Source organism: Aptenodytes patagonicus, chromosome 5, assembly GCF_965638725.1.
Source record: "Aptenodytes patagonicus chromosome 5, bAptPat1.pri.cur, whole genome shotgun sequence".
Classification (NCBI taxonomy): domain Eukaryota; kingdom Metazoa; phylum Chordata; class Aves; order Sphenisciformes; family Spheniscidae; genus Aptenodytes; species Aptenodytes patagonicus.
The window spans coordinates 79,578,729-79,597,885 of record NC_134953.1 but is presented as its reverse complement, the minus strand read 5'-3'; the positions used below and the strand labels follow the sequence as shown (position 1 = coordinate 79,597,885).

The following is a 19,157-nucleotide window of genomic DNA, read 5'->3' as shown; positions in this document are numbered from 1 at the left end:
ATTCAATAACAAAAGTGTACATATAACCAAGGGTAGAAATTAACTTTTAGAGGGAAAGCACAATTTATTCCAAGTAATACAGGATGTAATAGTCACTTCCTAAAGCTGTGATTTCTTCTTTCCTAGGGTGACAGAGGATTTGATGGTCTTCCTGGCCTCCCTGGTGACAAAGGTAACAGGGTAAGAACAACATGTGTATTTATACAACAACAAATTGATACGGTCACAGAAATAACGCACTATTCATTAAGAATAGCACTAGGGACTATGGGGAAAGATAAAACAGAATGTCAGCTTTTCACACTACAGAATAATATTATATTGTCAGGTAATGTATTCCTCATGAAACATTTCAGTAATATCAATCAATAGACAGCAATTCATATATATATATAAATGATTTAAATATATTTTCAGAATTCAGATCATATCTTCAGCTAGGTTTTGCTCTAATTTTTCTTAGTTAAGGAATTTGCCTGTTGGATTTAAAGTGATTGTTAAAGGAAATAGTAATAGGAAAAGGAAGTTAGCATGAAGTTTCTGTATCAGGAGCATGGCAAATTTTAACTGGCTGAGAAGCTTGCTCGAAAAATGCATTTGAATATTTGAATTGCAAACTGAATTGTTTAGTGTGGCTTATTCCAACAGCTGCAGCTTAAAGAAGGATCAGAATCAGGTCAGATAAGTTAGGAAAACCTGAAGTAATATTTAAAACAACTAACGTACTTGCTTCTTATGTCATACCAATCTGTAGGATGAGACCGCATCTTTCCCTACGAAGTGTAGAAATAATCACAGCAGGGGATTTCTGCTTTAAATTATACCCCTAATGTAGATGCTAGTAACAACATACTCTACTGAATGTACCTCCCTTACTGTTGTCCTGGTAAGTGCAATGCACCATAAAAGAAACAGTGAGCGGGACTGTCATCAGAACCATTCCCATATGTACTAAAGCTTGATGACCAAGGAATGACTATAGCTCTCACCCTTCAATGGGTTAGCACAGTTGCGGCACTTCCCAGAAAATCTCAACTGCGTTGGCTGCTGGCCCGTAATGTAGTTCTTTGCAATAGCATCTAAGGATACTCTTCTGAGTTCTGTTTGCAATGGGAAAAGAACTTCTAGTGTCATACAGAAATGTCTTGATCCTCTTTCATCATTCCCTTTTACCTGAAGACTGTAAAGCAATCGGCGCGTCACATAATTGAAATCCAGCTTGATGAGCAGGTGACCGGCAGAGGGGGCTAGACATTAAGCTCTTGCCACTGCTTCACTCTAAAGGCTGAGCAGAAATTGGTTCAGTCAGGGAATGGGTGTCTGCTTTCCAACCTGGAATACTAGAATTGTCTGTCTGTGGGACCTTCCAAGTCATAAAGAAATTAATATTTTTTTTTACAAATATTCTATTTGTTTCGTATTTCCTAAACAAATTAAAAAAACTAAAATACAATAATAAGTTTTGGTTAAAATTTGCAAAATCATAATGAAAATAATGACTTCTTTTCATCATTTCTTTCATCCTAGTATTTAAAAATCTGCATTCTCGTGTTTATGTGGAAATCTTCTGTAGAAGTACAAACTATGATCTTTCTGAAAGCAGCTCAGTCCAAAGCCAGATCAGATAGCTGTAGCTCTTCGGATTCATATATACTGACAGCATGTAACACAAATATTCAGTTCTCTTTGGCTTGCAATAAAGAGCGCAGAAAGAAAGACAAGAGAAACACTTTTTCGGTTGTAGTTATGTTTCAGCTGTAAGAGAATCGATGTTAAAAACCCGTAACTTTAGAGTAGAAGTTTTAGGACTACTTTTAGAATTAGTCATATTTGAACTATGAGTTGCAAATTGGATGTCTCTGTGAGGTTATGCCTCTGTCAAACACCAGTTGTCAGGCAGGAGTTACTGGATGAGATTCTCTGACTTCCAGTGTAAGGGAGATCAGACCATATGGTGTAATATCCCTTTTAGCCTCGATATCTATGACTTTGAAGTTTTCTTATTTAGATTTACTAGATGCATAACTCTTATCCAGTATAAAAGTAAGACACTATATACTAGAAGAAAAGGTCTAAGGAAAAAGAAATTCAGGCTTTAACAGAAGATTTGAAGGAAAGAATTAGAGAATTGAAGAAGTGAGAATGCTGATAATGACAGGAGGTTTTGGTCTTACTGCATGACAATACCAGGACACTGAATGCAAGCTCCTAATCTAACTCTAAGTGCCATGTGATTGCAAGAGAAGAAAGGTAGCCCTTGAGGGGATGAACTATTTCAATATTTGAAAGCTTAAGTCAGTCTTCACCTGAATATTAATAGGAAGCCAGAGCACAGATCAGGTGTCTCATGTGTCATCTTTCAGGAGTGTCATTTAGCCTGTAGAAAAGCAAATGCTCTACCAGCAGATCACGTAGAGTAGTTCCAAAACTTAGCAAAATATAGAAACTGGTGAACTAATTCATCTTAAAGGTATGAAAGTGCAGTTCATAGAATTTCATTCTCTCCCATGCCGGTTCCAACTTCTAGAGGACAGAAAGGCAGTAGAATAAAATCCTGACATCTCTAATATTATGTAGCTCTGGGGTAAGAGAGCAAGTTACCTAAAATTCCCTAGGAAAGTTTGAAAGAGTAAAGAATGGAGCCATTAAAAAGTGACTCCATATATCTCTGCTAGGATCCACAGCAGTGGTCAGGCTCCTTGGAGACACTGATAAAATTAAGGAAAACAGCATGAATACTTGGTTGTTGTCCAATGCCAGAAGGAAGTCACAGTCTAAAAACCCGCTGCCCAGAAAGAGGTCAGTCAGTGGTGTTTAAGCGATGCAGCACACTAGTTCTCTTTAGAAACGGGGAAAGAAAAATAAATCCTAAATGTATGGTCCAGAATCTACTGAGGCTCTGCATATATAGACTTGAAAAGCCCCAGCCTCTGAGGGGAAGTGTGGAAGTCTGGCTGCCTTCCAAAGCTTCAGACAAATCAATCTCAAGGCTCTCAATGACTGGTGCCAGGGTGCGTGGTCCTGAAAGGTGGTCAGTGCACTTCACCGTGTATATTCCAGGGCCCAGCAATTGGTTTATTAACTTCTGACCCATGTACACATTCCTTATTTTACTGGCAGTAACACATTGTGTAGAGGGAGGGGGAAGGTGCTGATGAGACAAAGAAAAATGTGGGTAACGCTGCCTTTTGTAGCAGTAGTTTGTGTGTGTTCTGGGGCCAAGAATAGTTACAGAGTGAAATTTTACAAACACAAATGGTTCATTGTTTCAATAATGTTCATTTGTTTTTATACTAATGTAATAAAAGACTTTACTGAGTACTCTGACCTACAGATTTGTCTCATTGTGTCGACATGTTTTGACACATCAGACTTCAGCTAGCACATTTGTTTTCATTTCCCTTCCCATCCATTATTGTTTCCAGCAGCAGATGTATTATTTTAATGACTTTCCTTATTCTACAGGGAGACCGTGGCCCACAGGGACCACCTGGCTTACCTGGTGAAGATGGATCAAGAGTAAGTCACTATTTACACAGTAAAATCTAGAGTGAATCCTCATGTAATGAGAATATAGTCGTGATACTTGTTCTTTTTTTCCAAAACTTCTATTCCCTTTATACAAAAACAGGGAGAAGATGGGGAAGTTGGACCAAGAGGTCTCCCAGGTGAAGCTGTAAGCAATGCTTTCTTATTCTTCTGTTTCTGTTACAAACGAAAGTCACTCTCAGATTTTTTTCCTTTCTATTGAACTGTTCTGAATTCCAGGTATAAAAATCACTCTGTGTGTGTGTGTATAGAGAGAGTACTGATTCTGGCTGAAAAGCAAACAAATGAACAGGTTTTTTAGGGGTGAAACACTACTTACAGGATTAGAATTTAGTCAGGGATATATCCAGCCAAGTATACACAGTTTCCAGAATCACAAAGGCTAATTCCTACCCTATTGTGTAAAATCAGTCACTGCAGTCCTTGACTGCATGAGAATATAACCAAGCCCCTGTTGCTTTGAAAATGTTTTCCAAACATCTACTTATTAGACAATAAGGCCTGGCTTCTCCTCTTTTTTCACACTACTGTGCTTCATTGTGTATTTTTACACTTGTTTCACATACAGATTTCCACTGCTGTCAGTTGGAATTCTGCAGGTGCTGTCACTGCAGAGCAGAGTTCTGCATTGCAGGCAAGAAATCAAGCCTCGGAAAGGGGAATTTTACCCTAAATGTATGACATACTGCTGCCTACTCGCAAAGTAGGAGGAAGTCGCTACACAGTCAGAGCGTTAGTGATTTGTGACTGTATCATACATGAGGAGACTGGAGACTCGGTCCTGCCTACTTTAGCAGCGTGACATGAATGGTGACACAAATGATGAAAACTAATACTCATTTACATAGTATAAAGCCAAAAGATTATGTTATAGACCGAATCTTGCTCACCTTATTTAGGAGAATAGCCCTTGGTCTTTTGTGGAATTCTTTAGGGGTAAGAGGAACAAATCTGATTTTGGTTTCCAGAATGCCTTGCATTTATTATAATAAAATTATTAGTAATCTTTAATTATTTATTGGATCTTTGCTACAGATAAAAGCACCGTTTTACACTTAGTAGAGAGTATGACAGACCGTCACGTTTTCTAAAGACAGGAATACAAACATGTATGCTACTATTCAGGTCAGACCTTCAGGCCAAGACACAGCTGAAACTTCAGTGGAAGACGCTGTGCCAATGTTCTGCACCAGGAAATATAAATAGTTATCTCCTACCGTTCCCTGAAATGACCATACAGCGGCTAAATCAAAGCTTGCCCTTCTACTGACATCCTGTTCAGACATATGGTGGCCTTCAGGAGAATCTGTTATCAGTGAATTTTTCCCTTTTTTCCTTTCTTTCTTTCTCCCTCAACTCCCATGCTGCCTTCCCCTCATCCTTCCTACTCCTTACGACATTCTGTGCCCAGTCCTGCTCCTGGGCCTCTCTTTGTTCAGAAAAAAATCATGCAGGTGTTAATAAGTGTTTCTTCTCCTACAGGGTCCGCGGGGATTACTTGGCCCCAGAGGTACACCTGGTCCCCCTGGACAACCTGTACGTATGAACTGGTTTGTATTTGCAATTTCCAGAAGAAAAATGGAAGTCCACTGAAAGTGGCTCATGTTTATGTTGTTTGTTGTAGGGCATTGCAGGTATTGATGGACCTTCAGGCCCAAAAGGAAACATGGTGAGTAAGTAAGCTGGGAATTAAAAAGGGAGTGGATTCTAAGAACCCTTTTCACATTCTCTCGTCCCTGCTGCTATGCCATCCCTTCCATTTAATTAAACTTTTCCGTCAAAATATTCAGATTCATTATGATCTTACATAGAAAAGAGAAGCCTTCTATTACTTAGTTTTCAGCCAAAAGGCCTAACCATGCTTTCTCTCAAGCTCCTTTAGCACCATGGACTCCAGTGCTTAGGTCCTATGCGTGGGCTGTTATTCTCGGTTAAAGAAAAGGCCATGATATTCATTAGCATGAAAAAATATCATACTGGATAGAAAGTTGGTGGTAGACTTTAAAGAGGGAGAAACAAAGATGAGTTTGTATTCCTTTTAGTCCTGACAATGAAGATCTGTAGTGCAGAAATGCAAACCTAATGCCCTGGTATTTTTTTGCATGGTAGGGTCCTCAAGGGGAACCAGGACCTCCTGGTCAGCAAGGAATCCCAGGCCCACAAGTAAGTGTAAAATAACTCTCAAGAAATACGATGTAATGTGCAGCAAATGTTTAATAAGTGGAAATTACTAAAAGGTTAGCTTTTCATGTGCAAAACTGATAAAGCTTCAAGGATTTTATAAATAACGCTGCAAATGTGCCGAGGGCAGTGGGAGCAGAGTTTTCAAGTAAGCTTTCAGAGGGATTTTTCATTCAGGAGAAAAATGACTCATTCAGTGTTCCTGGAATGCAGCAGGAACGGCCACACCTGGAGGAGGGTTCTGAATAGGATCTTGTTACAGACTTACTGCCAAAATAGTGGCTTGTGCAAAAGGCTCACACAAAACTCCTGATCTAACTCGTAAGGAGGGAAAAAAAGCCACTTATATTTGCCAGTGTGTTTAAACAGATTAATGAGGGACCTTTAGTAGGGTGAATGTATGTATATTGTTCCCCCTGGTTTCTCACACTGGTTTCTTTATAATAGGGGCTTCCTGGTCCGCAAGGTCCTATTGGACCTCCTGGTGAAAAAGTAAGTTACAGCATTATTCTGGTATTTCACAGTCAGTCCTGTGCAACAACCTTGCTTATGTGCTTAAGGGCTTTGCTATGTTTTACAGAATAGTAACCTAAGATCTAAAAATTAGCAGATCTTCCTGAAACCATCAAGCAAATGAATAACCAATGGAGGCCTGGCTTTCCGCTCATGTACGCATTTTCACAAGCATGATTTCCTCCCTTTATTTTGGATTAATTTTCTGTTACTAGCTTCAGAATCCCATCTACGATATTAAACAGTGTGTACTTGTATGTTCATTAATTTTACAGCAAGCTGTGAAAATTATTTTTATTAATCTCTTTTATAAGAAAGTTTTACCTACTCAAGTTTGATTCTGTTCTCTTTTTTAGAGGATTATATTTTGACATAACTCTGCAGTGTAATTGGCATACTGTGGTGTCACTTGGTGTTTTTTTCCTGATCTATCTGTACATGTTCTTGTGGATTGAAATATGTCTTCTGTTAATTTCAAAAATGTCACTATTGAATTTTACACTAATTTTACTTTTCTCCCCATTTCGCTGAATTCCTGCACTATTGATTTTTCCTTGATTTTGCTCCCCTTCACTGTTTAGTATATGCTTTAGGAGAAATCGAAGGAGATTTTAGGAAGCAATATACATGCTTTTTACCTGCCTGTGTGCCTAAGAAGTATTATTCTAGCAAAATGGGCTAGGTCCACAATATACGCATTCCAGAGGCTTTCGCAAAGACGTACCATGCCTTTCAGCTATGAGCGCTGGGGTTCTGCAACCTGTACTCTTTGCCTCTCGATCTTGTTGGTATCTTTCTTACGGTGAATCCTTTTATTCCTGAAATTCTAAATAATAGTTAATTTTGTACACTGGAGAATTCTTCCCCACCTTGTGCTGTGTGTGTGTGTGTTCATAGGGTGATTCCTGAAGCCTGTTCTCAGGCAAGCACCTCATTGAAAAATATGGGTGCTTTGTATTGGCTAAAGTTTGTAAGAACTGGCCTTGCACTTAGGTATTGTATGATAGTATCTTCTTGGGTTTCGTTTTGTTATATTTTTGGTTTATCTCTGATATCCATGTCAAGGGATTTAGGTATAACTACATTTTATATCCTTAGCTCTTAAGAGTTAAATGTATTGGGTATGGGTGGGGTTTTTTCCCCTTTTTCTTTCCTGGTTTTTTTTTTAATTATTATTTTTCTGATAGCTACTCTACACCTGGGGTGGATGCACCAGTTGTTTTAGTAGAGATTAAAATACTAAAAAAGATTTAAGGTAGTTTGCTGGCTTAGGACATACCAGTCCTCAGCAAGAATGATCCTCCATCATCCTAGGAAATGATAGAATGTTCACTATTGTCCTTAAGATGTGTCTCTGTTGCTGCATTTAGGGACCTCAAGGCAAGCCCGGCCTTCCTGGCCTTGCTGGTTCTGATGGGCCTCCTGTAAGTAACCAAATATTTCATCCCTTGAATGTTTAAATACTTTTACCGAGTAATAAATATGTCTGGATACCTGTGTTGCAAAAAGAAAATGGAGAGTAAAAGCACTGGTAGTCCTGGTTGGCAACAGCATTATAAAATCCATCTAAACACCCTGTATCTTTTGAGCTGTTAAAACTAAGAGAATTACTTTTTTGAAGCAGCTGCTAAAAATGGCTGTGGGCTTTTAAAATGTGGTCCCAGATGATGAAATGCATCTACAACATCTGCAGGGATGTGTAAATAACCGAACGGACACACAAAGGGCCAGATACTGTTTCACTGTAGTCCTACTATGTCAGTATGGCAAAGCAAATCATCTGTAAAAATGCTCACCACTTGTTTTCTGAGGAAACATAGAATAGACTAGATCTTTCTCTGCTTCCTGGCCTAAGGTGCATATTACGTGTTTGGGCTTCTTCTTTCATTGTCTACACTGGGACAGACCTAAGGCAAACTTTAGAGTTTTGTGATCGCTAAGGAATTCAGCTTAGCTCCGAGGATGCGTTCACTCATGTGAACAGAGAGTGTAACCACCTGAGTAGCATTGCTTACAGTTCAGGCATTAAACTTAAATGGAGTCGTTGTTCATCATGACATTAATATACACTAGTTTTCTTGCATCAAAAACATCATCTTTTTATACCACCAAAAGCCATTAGACAGTCAGTGTGACTTCTCGGACCACCTCTCTCCTCCCCATGCCATTTTCCCGTACAATTTTCCTTTTAGGTTAAATCTGCATTTCTTAAACCTGACTTATCAGCTAGGATAAGAACAACAGGACTGACTGCAGGGCTTTCGCTGCATATACGCTTATATTACAAATACAGAATTGTACCCAGGGCTCTCACAATATCTCCTTTACCCGCCAAAGTACCATTTTCCTGGAGAATGTTAAATACGCAATGATAGTCCAGCTGGAAGTCTATGTCTTGAATCATTGCCTAAACATTTGAACTTTCCCCCGTATCCTTTTCTGCATGCTGGGAACAATATTAATTTCCAAACATAAGCATTATTTTAAAATCTGCACCTTGTTAAACCTCAAAGGCAGGGGGGAAATGCTGTAAGAGACAATCAGGTGTTAGCACAGGACTGTACCTGATATTCCTACTGGGGTGGGTTGACCCCAGTCAGCAGCTAAGCACCCACCCAGTCACTCGCTCACTCCTCCCACAGCGGGATGGGGGAGAGAATCAGAAGATCAAAAGCAGGAAATCTCATGGGTTGAGGTAACAACAGCTGAATAAGTGGAGCAAAGCTACACACGCAAGCAAAACAAAATAAGGAATGCATTCACTACTTCCAATCTGCAGGCAGGTGGCTAGCCACTTGCTGGAAAGTTGGGCTTCAGCACACGTAAGGGTAACTTGGGAAGACAAACACCATATCCATGAATGTCCCCTCCTTCTTTCTCCTTTCCCTGAGCTTTTATTGCTAAGTATGACATCATATGGTATGAAATATCCCTCTGGTCAATTTGGGACAGCTGTCCCAGCTGTGTCCCCTCCCAGCTTCTTGCCCACCCCCAGCCCGCTCGCTGAGGGGTTAGAATGGGACAAAGAGAAAACCTCCACGCTGTACAAGCACTGCTCAGCAATAGCCAAAACACCGGCGTGTTATCAACACAGCTTTAGTCACAAATCCAAAACACAGCACCGTATGGGCTGCTATGAAGAAAATCAACTCCATCCCAGCCAGACCCAGTACACCTACCAAAATTATCTCCCTCATGCGCAAGTAGATTTGTTCAGACGAGGAGAGGCAGGTTAAACTAAGTCCATTCTAATTGACATGACCTATTTACAACCGTAGAATTACACTAGAGATTGAAGGCAATGAGCAGTACCTTCCTGATTGCAATGAGCTTTGTAACTGCTCCCGTGATATCTGTGTTAAGATCAGGTGAAAGCTCAAGAGCATTTTTCCAGGAGATCAGGAAAATTCTTGCTATGCCATTTCATTTCACGTCTATGTGAGGAAATGTCCTATTTTGAAGGCAAGACATTGTTAAAAGTGGTGTATTATACTGGAATTAATGGAAATCTAAAGGGATACAAATACGTTCTTTAATAGCAGCACTTTTAAAGTCATTTAATGTTACAGAGACCTCTGATACTGGATGGAGATTTAAAATTTTGTACAGAAGAAAGCATATTCTAGGAGATTAGGATTGAACAAGTGACATGTACGTTTTAAAAAACAAGTAACAAATACTCAATGTTAGTAAGACAAACTCTTTAAAGGAAAATTAACAATCACTGGTAAGCAAGTATCAAATACTTTTTATTTTAATAATTCTTTTAATAAAGAACATATTTTAAACTGTTTTCCAAGGCCAGAAAATGGAATGTAAGCACCAGGGGTTTGTCATATAAGATTAACAGCCACATCAAAGTCATATCATATTTGACACACTGAAAACATTTTGGGAGGTCAATGACACCAAAACATAAATGGTTTTAGTAACTGGCTACATGTTATGTGGGACCACATGCTTGGCAAAACTAGACATTTACTATGCTCCTTTAATAAGACTGATGAACATCAGTAGAAAAAGGATTCCTGACTGATTCTCATAAACAATAATCTTCTATTAACCTTTAGTTTCATTAAATTGCCTTTAAATTTTGCAGAATTTTAGTGTAAATTTTGTAAGAAAGAAAAACAATGGATCGGTTAATGTTTTGAGCGCTGCAGTGTTAACGTCAGTGATATAGAAGAAAGACTAAGGCGTAAACATATTTTGTTTTAAAAGCAAGTCACAGTTTAAAACAAAGACTGTTAAAACTAGATCAGCCTTCTATTGGCTTCTGCAATAAATTCCATAATCTTTTAAATAATTTTAGGAATGTCTTCATGCTGTAATATTAATCACCCTGCTTGTTTCGAAATCAAATTTGAGAGTGTCTTGCATTAAAAACCTCTTACTGCTGAAACATTAACTAAACAGAAGGGGTGATCAGGATATTCCTAAAAACATTAACAGCAACATAACTATCGTCCAGCTTTTCCTTTTTTATGTAAATTACATCAGTATCGAAAGGAAAATCTTTCCTCAAAATTCTGTGTGTGTGTGTTCTAATACAGAATAAGGGTGATTAGTGACCTGAAATTCAAGTGTTTAAATAATTGTGGTTTTATAATAAAATGTCACTACTGAAAAATGAGTATTTTCCAAATCAGATACATTTCTCTTAAATCAGGGTCATCCTGGCAAAGAGGGTCAGTCTGGAGATAAAGGTGCATTGGTGAGTTTTAAAACTTTTCCATTTATTTACATAGCTTTCAAGAAAACCTTTGGCAGTTTTTCAGCTTTATGACACATTTGTTGCTCCAAGAACTATTTAGGAAGATAATAGAAAACCCGTAATGCATTCAAAGCATCTGTGTGCAAACATATTTATTATGTTCTAAATCTTACAGAGTTTCTAAATAAAATAGAGATTACTCTTTTAAAGTAAAACTGATTGTGGGGTTGACCAAATGGCAATCAATAAAAGTTGCATACATTTAATATAAATAACTTGCAAATAGTTTGAGTTTACAATTCCATTGTATAAAGTACCCACTAGGGTTCTTCAGAACCTTGTTTTTTGAAGATTTACAAATGCATGCATACACACTGTATTTTTTAGGTCACCTTCAAGTCAGTGACCATGAAAAGTAATTTCTTTATTTCTTTATGAAGCACTGAAGGGTCTTGGGGCTCTTTAAAGTGTTCTGCTTGCTCAGTATTGACCCTTATTTATCCCGAATAGCACCCTTTATAGCACCTGAAATCAGTTTCAGCTGCAGTACTGATTTCAGTGGCAATACTAAAAGGTTGTGTTCTGGATAAATAGGATGAATGAATGAATAGGACATTTCAGAAAGTACAATTCCACTGACACCAGCATATTACTATGTGTCCAAAATGTTGTTATCTGTTGGAGGCTTGTAGATTTTATCCTGATTTCTTAAGAAAATACAGCTTACACAGAGCATTTATGTTTTGAAAGTACAGGTATGTGACCACCTGTCAGTTGTTCCTTACGCCTTTTGAATTTATTGATGAATTTCAGGCAAATTTGATAGAAAATTTTACTTCTCAGAGATGGTAACAGTCTAAAGGTCTTGTGAAAAGACACAGTTGGAAAGGGGAAAAAGACCTTATCAAGGGCCTCATTAGGGAAAGACTTTGTTATCTGTCCATCTCGGACATCGGAGAATCAACAAAGCAGCTCAGCCTCAGACACAGACATGTGTTCCCAGGCTTCCTTGCTTCCACTGTTTACAGAACTCAGTTTCTTTAGACGCTGCCAGCGGATTGCATAGTATCAAAGTTAAGCGTCTTTAAAATGCTCAGCAAACAGCAAATAACAGCAACCAGACACCGGTCAGTAGTGATAGCACCGTGAGCCTTTTAGCTTTCAGGTTTGGAATCTCTTTTTTTTTAAAGACCGTGATTTTTATTATTACCGTTATTTTGATCTCTACTTTTGACTTGTGTCATCATCATAATTAACATATAAATTTTCTCCAGTAAGTCACCACTGGTTTCTAACTGGCATCTTTTTGTTTGTTTTTGTTTGTTTATTACATTTTCCAGTTGCCATTGTTCCAGATAATTTATATTGTGGATAGACGTTTCCCAAATATTCAAGTAGAACCAAGTTCATAATTTTATTAATAGTTTTATAGTGACATTGAAGGGTGCTTTGTGATGCCATGACTTTTCTTAGTGGCAGGCAGCCCAGTGTTATTTTGATGTCTCACGCAAGACTGCTGCGTTATAGTGAAAGAACAAGGATTAGACTCAGAAGAGAACTGCTTGCTAACCAAGTACTGTACAAACAAAGGTTCTTTACTCCAATATATTTTAGGGGCCTCCAGGTCCTCAGGGTCCCATTGGCTATCCAGGTCCTCGTGGTGTAAAGGTAAGATTTAATTACCGGATTCCTCCCCCCACCCCTTTTTGAATATATGCATGTGGGTAATTCTTTATATTCTTTCTTTAGGGAGCTGATGGTGTCCGTGGTCTCAAGGGATCCAAAGGTGAAAAGGTAAATCTGACTGCGTTTAATCCCTTTCCCTTTTTCTGTGTTCCTTATTTCGCTGCAACATCTTCCGTCTCCTTCACTGCAGTGTGTTTTCTCTTGCAGCAGTGGGTTTATTTTTGTCTTACCCTAAGGACATACCAAGCCCAATTCATAAATCGGTGACCTCCATGGTTATTTACACTGGTACAAAGTGAATATAAAACCTTCAGTTATTAGAATGGTTTTGGATCCTCTTCACACCAGTTTAAGTAACTTCTCTCTAAGGTGCTCCTCAGTAGAGAATTAGACATCCCCTCTTTTGTTGATAGATACTGTAGTGGATACTGAGAAGCTTGTGCATCAGAGAGATTGCTGGTGATAATAGTATTATTTTATCTGTTTTGATAGTGCTGTAGGCTAGATTTTGTATTTTTTGTGTACATCTTTCAATGGCTTTCTAGGTTCCAGGTATTTTTGTCCCAGATCTTTGGCTTTGCCAAAGTGATGGACAGCCTCAGTCAGATGCATATATATGAACATGAAGAAAGCTTTTACATCCCCCTGATACCATTAATTCTGGTTGTAGAGCTCTTACTAGAGCAAGCACCAACTACTGCAATCTCTACTGACTTCTGATGGTCTGCAGTGGCTGAAACTACAGCCGGTATTGGTTTGAATTCCCACTTTCCTCAGCCCTCAGAATGAGAGACAGATAACAAACACCATCAGTCATACCTCCTGACCACACAGGCAAATTCAGCCTTGTGGCTCTGGTGGCTACTGCATATATATTTATAGCTATTTCTAAAGCAGAAGACTCAGTCTTGCCAAAAAGCCTTGATTTCAGCACTAGAGATCTGTCTTTCAGGCTCAGATGCCAAGAGCTGCTGTATATTTTCAGGCTTTCCTAAACCACAGTTTGTCCAGTCTGCATACTCATTTTACAGTTGCTCGTTAAATCTAAGCTGAAGAAGAGTGTGTTTAATACCTGTGGAGACTGGATGGTTCAAAAAACCAGATTTTCTTCTGCCTTACTGAGTGATTAATATCCAGCTAGGACAAAATACCAGACTCACATATAAATAAGCTTAATATACGTGTGTATATATATGTGTGTATCAATGAATACTGATTAGCATAATCTCCACAATATTTCCGTGTTCCTAACAATTGATCTCACAGTTGCAGGAAGACACTGAACTCTACTGAATACCTCAAAAGGTCACCCAAAGATCTTTCATAGGTTGCCCTCACAGTGCTTTAAAGGTCTGTTGCACAGGCCTTTTTTGCTGAATTATTCAGATGCCATTACATGGGGGAAAGCACTGTAAGAGACAGAAATAAATAAATTGATCATTCAGGAAAGCCTCTAGATCTGGAAGGGTCCCAGGGGTATCAGAGGAGGTCCGTCTCCGTACTGACCAGTAAATGTGACTAGAACTCTAGGTATTTTATTTGTTGTTAACAGCAGAAGAGGAAATGGAGCATTCAGCTCTCTCCTCCTACATGGAATAAAATCAACCTCTTGTAGATCTCAATAGCTGGAACCTCACTGTGAAAGCTGAAGAAGAGTTTCAGTTCATTTGGCAGCCATTTGGTCAGCAGTTGGCACATGGTCAGTCCTTGCTTATATGTTGCAGAGTGTTCTCATATAATTATTACTGTCCATGGCCATAACTGAGCAACTTTTACAACTAAAGCTTTTTCCATGTAGTCTTCACTCTACCTTTTTCACCTCTCTCTAAATTTTAAGAAAGAACACCTTGAAATTTTAATTTATGCAATATAAGGCGACCGTATAAAGCTTAGCTTCACCATCTAGAAAGCATAGGAAACCTGCTTTTAGAATGGTTTTTAGTGTATTTTTTTCAATGAATCACGATGGGTTACCGCATCATTTTTACATGAACACATACTATTGAGCAACTGTATTTCCTTGTTTGATTTTTTTTTTTTTTATTTTAATGTCTCCTCACCTATTTTGAGCTGTTTACCACTAGCAAATCTATTTCTATCACCCTTTCTAGGGTTATTTGTTGCATGCAGCATGGCTACTTCTGAACAGAGTCAAAATGGCTTTAGCCTTGCAATCTGTCTCAGTCGCTGATCAGGGGGAAGATAAAGCTTTTGTGGGCCCAGGAATGCAAAATGCAAACTTCTTTTTCAAAGTGAGGATGAAATAGAAAGCCCGTCTTGATTTTTTTCAGTAATGTGGAGCACAGTATCACTCTTTCCTGGCTTTATTGACAGTCCAAATATTACTCAGATTCTAAGTCAGCAACATTACTTCAGCATATAAAAAAACCTAACAGCATCATAGTAAAACATTTTACGATGTGCTCATTCATCACAAAGACCTTTGCTCCCAGGATACAACTAAGATAAAAATGCAGTCAATAATCTTGGCTCTCTGGATATTGGAACAGTAGTTGTATGATGAGTTAGATCAAGAAAGGGGGAACCAAAAGCTGACCAGTTATGCTGGAGCAAGCCATGAACGCCTCCACTGAACAACTCTGGAGATTTCTGTTTGTATCTGAACTAGCTCATACAGGTGTAAATGAAATTTGTCTGAGTACTGTCTGCTTGTACTTCAGCACGGAGACCTATTAAAATGCTTGGAGTACATTCTCTGTCAGAATTTACTAGGCAGTAAATAAGTAATTCTCACTAGGAATAACAATAACGTGCACCTGTTTGGCCACTGTATATGGATTCAATCTCAATGTCCATCGGTTTTTCTACTTTCTTTCAATCACATCAGCCAATGTGAGTAGGCAAGGCTGAGTACTGCCGGACATCGAACTACTACGTAGAAATGACTACTTCTTCTTTTATATCACGAACATTAATATATGTCTTTTTTATTTTTTATTAAGATGTCAAAAACAGCCAATTTTTTTATTCCTCTCATGATACTATTGAGACACTAATTTAAAAGAAAAATTAATTAAAAGGGAGGTTCTGCTATCAAAAAGAATAACACTGAATAACTTGCCACCAATTTTTTAGTTAATTGAATGGATGACCTTATTAAAAAGAGTGATAATCAAAAAAAAGCTTAGGAGCTAAGAAAGGACTTTACAAGATAATTCATAGTAAAACAGAAGAATTATATTGTCTCTAACCAGATTTTAAACAGCTTTAAACAGCTGTTATCAGGACCTTTCAAACTAAAAAGTAATTTTGTACAGTGCACTGATATACTTTCTCTAAAATAGCAATAGACAGATTTTCTGGTGTCTGAAGTTCTCATTTTATCTATGCAAATTATTTTAATCTGTAGTGAATGTATTTCCTTATTCTGTCTGCAGAAAAAAAAAATCCTTTCTATTACTAAAAGTCATCACATGCATTTCTGCCTTTTTTAGGGTGAAGACGGTTTTCCAGGATTTAAAGGTGACATGGGCCTTAAAGGTGACCGGGTAAGCGTTTATTCATAGCCCATATGTTCTTAAAAAGTTTAAGTGTTATTATTTTGAAAGGATCACTGAAGTGAACAAATAAATTTAAACCAAAAATAAAATAAAAGCTAGTAGCTTAAATTATTTCTATTACCTGTACATGCACAGATTTGAGCCAGAGATTTGGTTCTTGTGAATCAACAATGCCACAGTTAGGAAGAGAATGTCAGTCTGGGATATCCTTTTCACTAAGCTGCTTCGCCTTCAGGCAAGGTGACTGGGCTCTTACACTTGTGAAAGTAATATTCAATGCCTAATTTATATGTATTTGCATTTATATAATGAACATAAGCAGTGGTATTTTCCTAACTGGAAATCAGACAGGGCTTTGAGCAACCTGATATAGTTGAAGATGTCCCTGTGCATTGCAGGGTGTTGGACTAGATGACCTTTAAAGGTCCCTTCCGACACAACCCATTCTATGATTCTATGATTCTAATCTCTATTTACATTTACTGAAAACTTATTTTCAAGTAATTGCAGGTAGTCTCTCTAATATATGCATGAAGGCAATCATTCCGTATTTATAAGGTGGTGTATTTTAGGGAGAAGTTGGTCAGCCAGGTCCACGAGGAGAAGACGGTCCAGAAGGTCCAAAAGGTCGAGCAGGTCCATCTGGGGACCCAGGTGCTGCTGGTCCAGCTGGGGAAAAGGTCAGTAGCCAGATATCAACATAAACATGTCATTGCCTCATAACATAGATGGAGCCCATGATCTTCATCATCAAAAAAACAAGCCTCCAGATCTGCAAAATCTTTAGTTACCTAACAGTAGTTTTTATGAGACACTACTACAGCAGACCACTGGAGTTCACATTTGAAAAAGTATTGGGAATCACTGTTTTGTAAGTATACAAAAAGGCATTATAATACTTCATTGGCACGTAAGGCAGCTAAATTCTTATCCCAAATTACATACAGTGCACGCCAGCTAAGAAAAATATGATGCAAAGAAAATAGTTGGGCACAAAGGATGATAATTCATTCTGCAGCACCACCGTTAATATTCACAGTCATATTACGACAAATTGTGACATGAAGGTTGTTTTAAACAGAAAACATACCCTGAATAAAAATCCAAAATAGGGTTGGCAAAAGTGGGCTGTTACAAGGGAGGACTGAAAAAAGGATGGTGATACGAAATACAGCAGAGAACAGGCACAAAGGTAAGTACAAATCTCTGTCGAATCCTGACCTCAACAAAAATCACTTGGGATTGATATAGAGGAGGAAAGGAGGCTGAGGAATGCGTGTGCGGGTACCATATTTCACTGGGTGAGAGCATCAGAAAAGAAAGGTGATTTCAGCAGTGGCATTTTGGGTAGCTGGGAAAGAATGATAAAATAAAATAAAACAGAAATGATGGTTCAGAAATGTGTATACGATATTTCACAAAAGTGAGAAGATGCTGGTGAAAGTATTTCCCTTTAGATTTTTTGGTAACTGTGGCTTTAATGCTAGTTCTGTCTTGAAAAGAGTAGGACAGAAGGTGCATTTTACATTTCTTTCTCACTTTCGCTGTCTCTAAAATAGGAACAGTTAGTATTTTCCAGCAACATCCCATCTGACATCATGACATCTTTTTATCTGTACACAGTCTTTGAAAGTATACATTGAAATCTTAATAAGTATGTGGTGCTACTAAAAAGGTAACAAAGTTCACAGCTAAGAGTTTTGCCAGGAAGACAAAAATGTATTCAGCAAACTTAGGAACAAACTGTCTTTTCATCAAAAGTTGCTACTTTTTGCAAGTATGTCATTAGTAGAAGTTCAGAAAGATGTTAGGGTTATAATTTGAGCCTAATGTCATTCGTAAACTCTTAGAAAAGTATATAGCCAAAAACTCAGTTCACTCATTACAAAAAAGATTTATTTTCAGGTTCACTTAATGTTGTGGTTTAACCCGCCAGGCGGCTAAACACCACACAGCCGCTGGCTCACTCCCACCCACCAGTCTAGCCCAGCCAAAACCAGGACACTTAACTATTGGGAACTATTTCTGAATTAATGGTCTCCACAGTTTTGCAAGATACCTCACCAGCTATTCGGTCATTGAATTGATTCATTAGGTCATGAATTAAAGAACATATAAAAAAAGAAACTCAGAACTATTGTCCTGCAGGAATGCAAGCTGAGTTCACACCAGAAAGCCAGTGTAGTCAGTTTTAGCTAGATCAGTCAAACAATCTGATATAAGGGTCATATTATCTTCACCTACAATATATTTACATTCTCCAGAAAGAACTGTATGTTTCATGGCAATGGTTGTTTTCAGTATCGCTGACCTGACAAAAATGTAAGAATATTAGGAATCTTACAAAAATTTGTATTGTTGTCATGATATCTGCAGAATAACTAATTGACTGAGGACGTCTACAAAATAGTCCATCTTTTTCAAGGCTTTATAACCTAAGTTAAAAAGAACAAAGTAAACCAAACCAAACCAAAACAAACTTTGTTTTATAGTTTTTAAATATGAATTTGAGTTATTTTCAATTCTTCTTATTCAAATTACTCAGTGTGAACATACGTTCGTGTTTTTAAGCATTTCTTCTTCACTATGATATATATGGGACTCTTAGTCTCACAAGTCCAGAATCTGAAGCCCTAAATATCAGAAGATATTTGAAAAAAATTACTGGTGTTGATAACACTATTAGCTGGGCTTGAAATTGTAGGCCCAAAGTCTTCCCTTTTCTTGCCCATTGAAAGTCAAACATCTTCTGTGGATATTCTGTGGATACTTGGCCAGACAGAGTGGGTCAGAGGAGAATTCTATGATGTTGGTCCTATGATACTTATTTTAGCACAAAGACTAGAATAATGTTTATGCACTCTTAGATCTCCCCACAATATTAGGGAAGTGCCTGTAAGACCAGTTATCAATGTCCTATTCCCTTGTCATTCCTATGACTTACTTAATGCAAAGGTACTACTCTTCCGAAGTAATGTAAGTATCAGAGTAGT

General features: G+C 38.0%; 1 protein-coding gene across 3 annotated transcripts in view; it reads left to right on the top strand.

The window, feature by feature from the left end:
* Positions 1-19,157, top strand: part of COL11A1 (collagen type XI alpha 1 chain) — a 166,757-nt gene that overhangs the window by 72,453 nt on the left and 75,147 nt on the right. For all 3 annotated transcript variants that reach the window (XM_076337918.1, XM_076337919.1, XM_076337917.1), the window contains 13 exons: positions 127-180; positions 3,466-3,519; positions 3,632-3,676; positions 5,032-5,085; positions 5,174-5,218; positions 5,659-5,712; positions 6,178-6,222; positions 7,614-7,667; positions 10,913-10,957; positions 12,572-12,625; positions 12,707-12,751; positions 16,099-16,152; positions 16,737-16,844. In XM_076337918.1, coding sequence (XP_076194033.1) covers positions 127-180; positions 3,466-3,519; positions 3,632-3,676; positions 5,032-5,085; positions 5,174-5,218; positions 5,659-5,712; positions 6,178-6,222; positions 7,614-7,667; positions 10,913-10,957; positions 12,572-12,625; positions 12,707-12,751; positions 16,099-16,152; positions 16,737-16,844 — 711 coding nt within the window. The remainder of the gene's footprint in view (positions 1-126; positions 181-3,465; positions 3,520-3,631; positions 3,677-5,031; positions 5,086-5,173; positions 5,219-5,658; positions 5,713-6,177; positions 6,223-7,613; positions 7,668-10,912; positions 10,958-12,571; positions 12,626-12,706; positions 12,752-16,098; positions 16,153-16,736; positions 16,845-19,157) is intronic.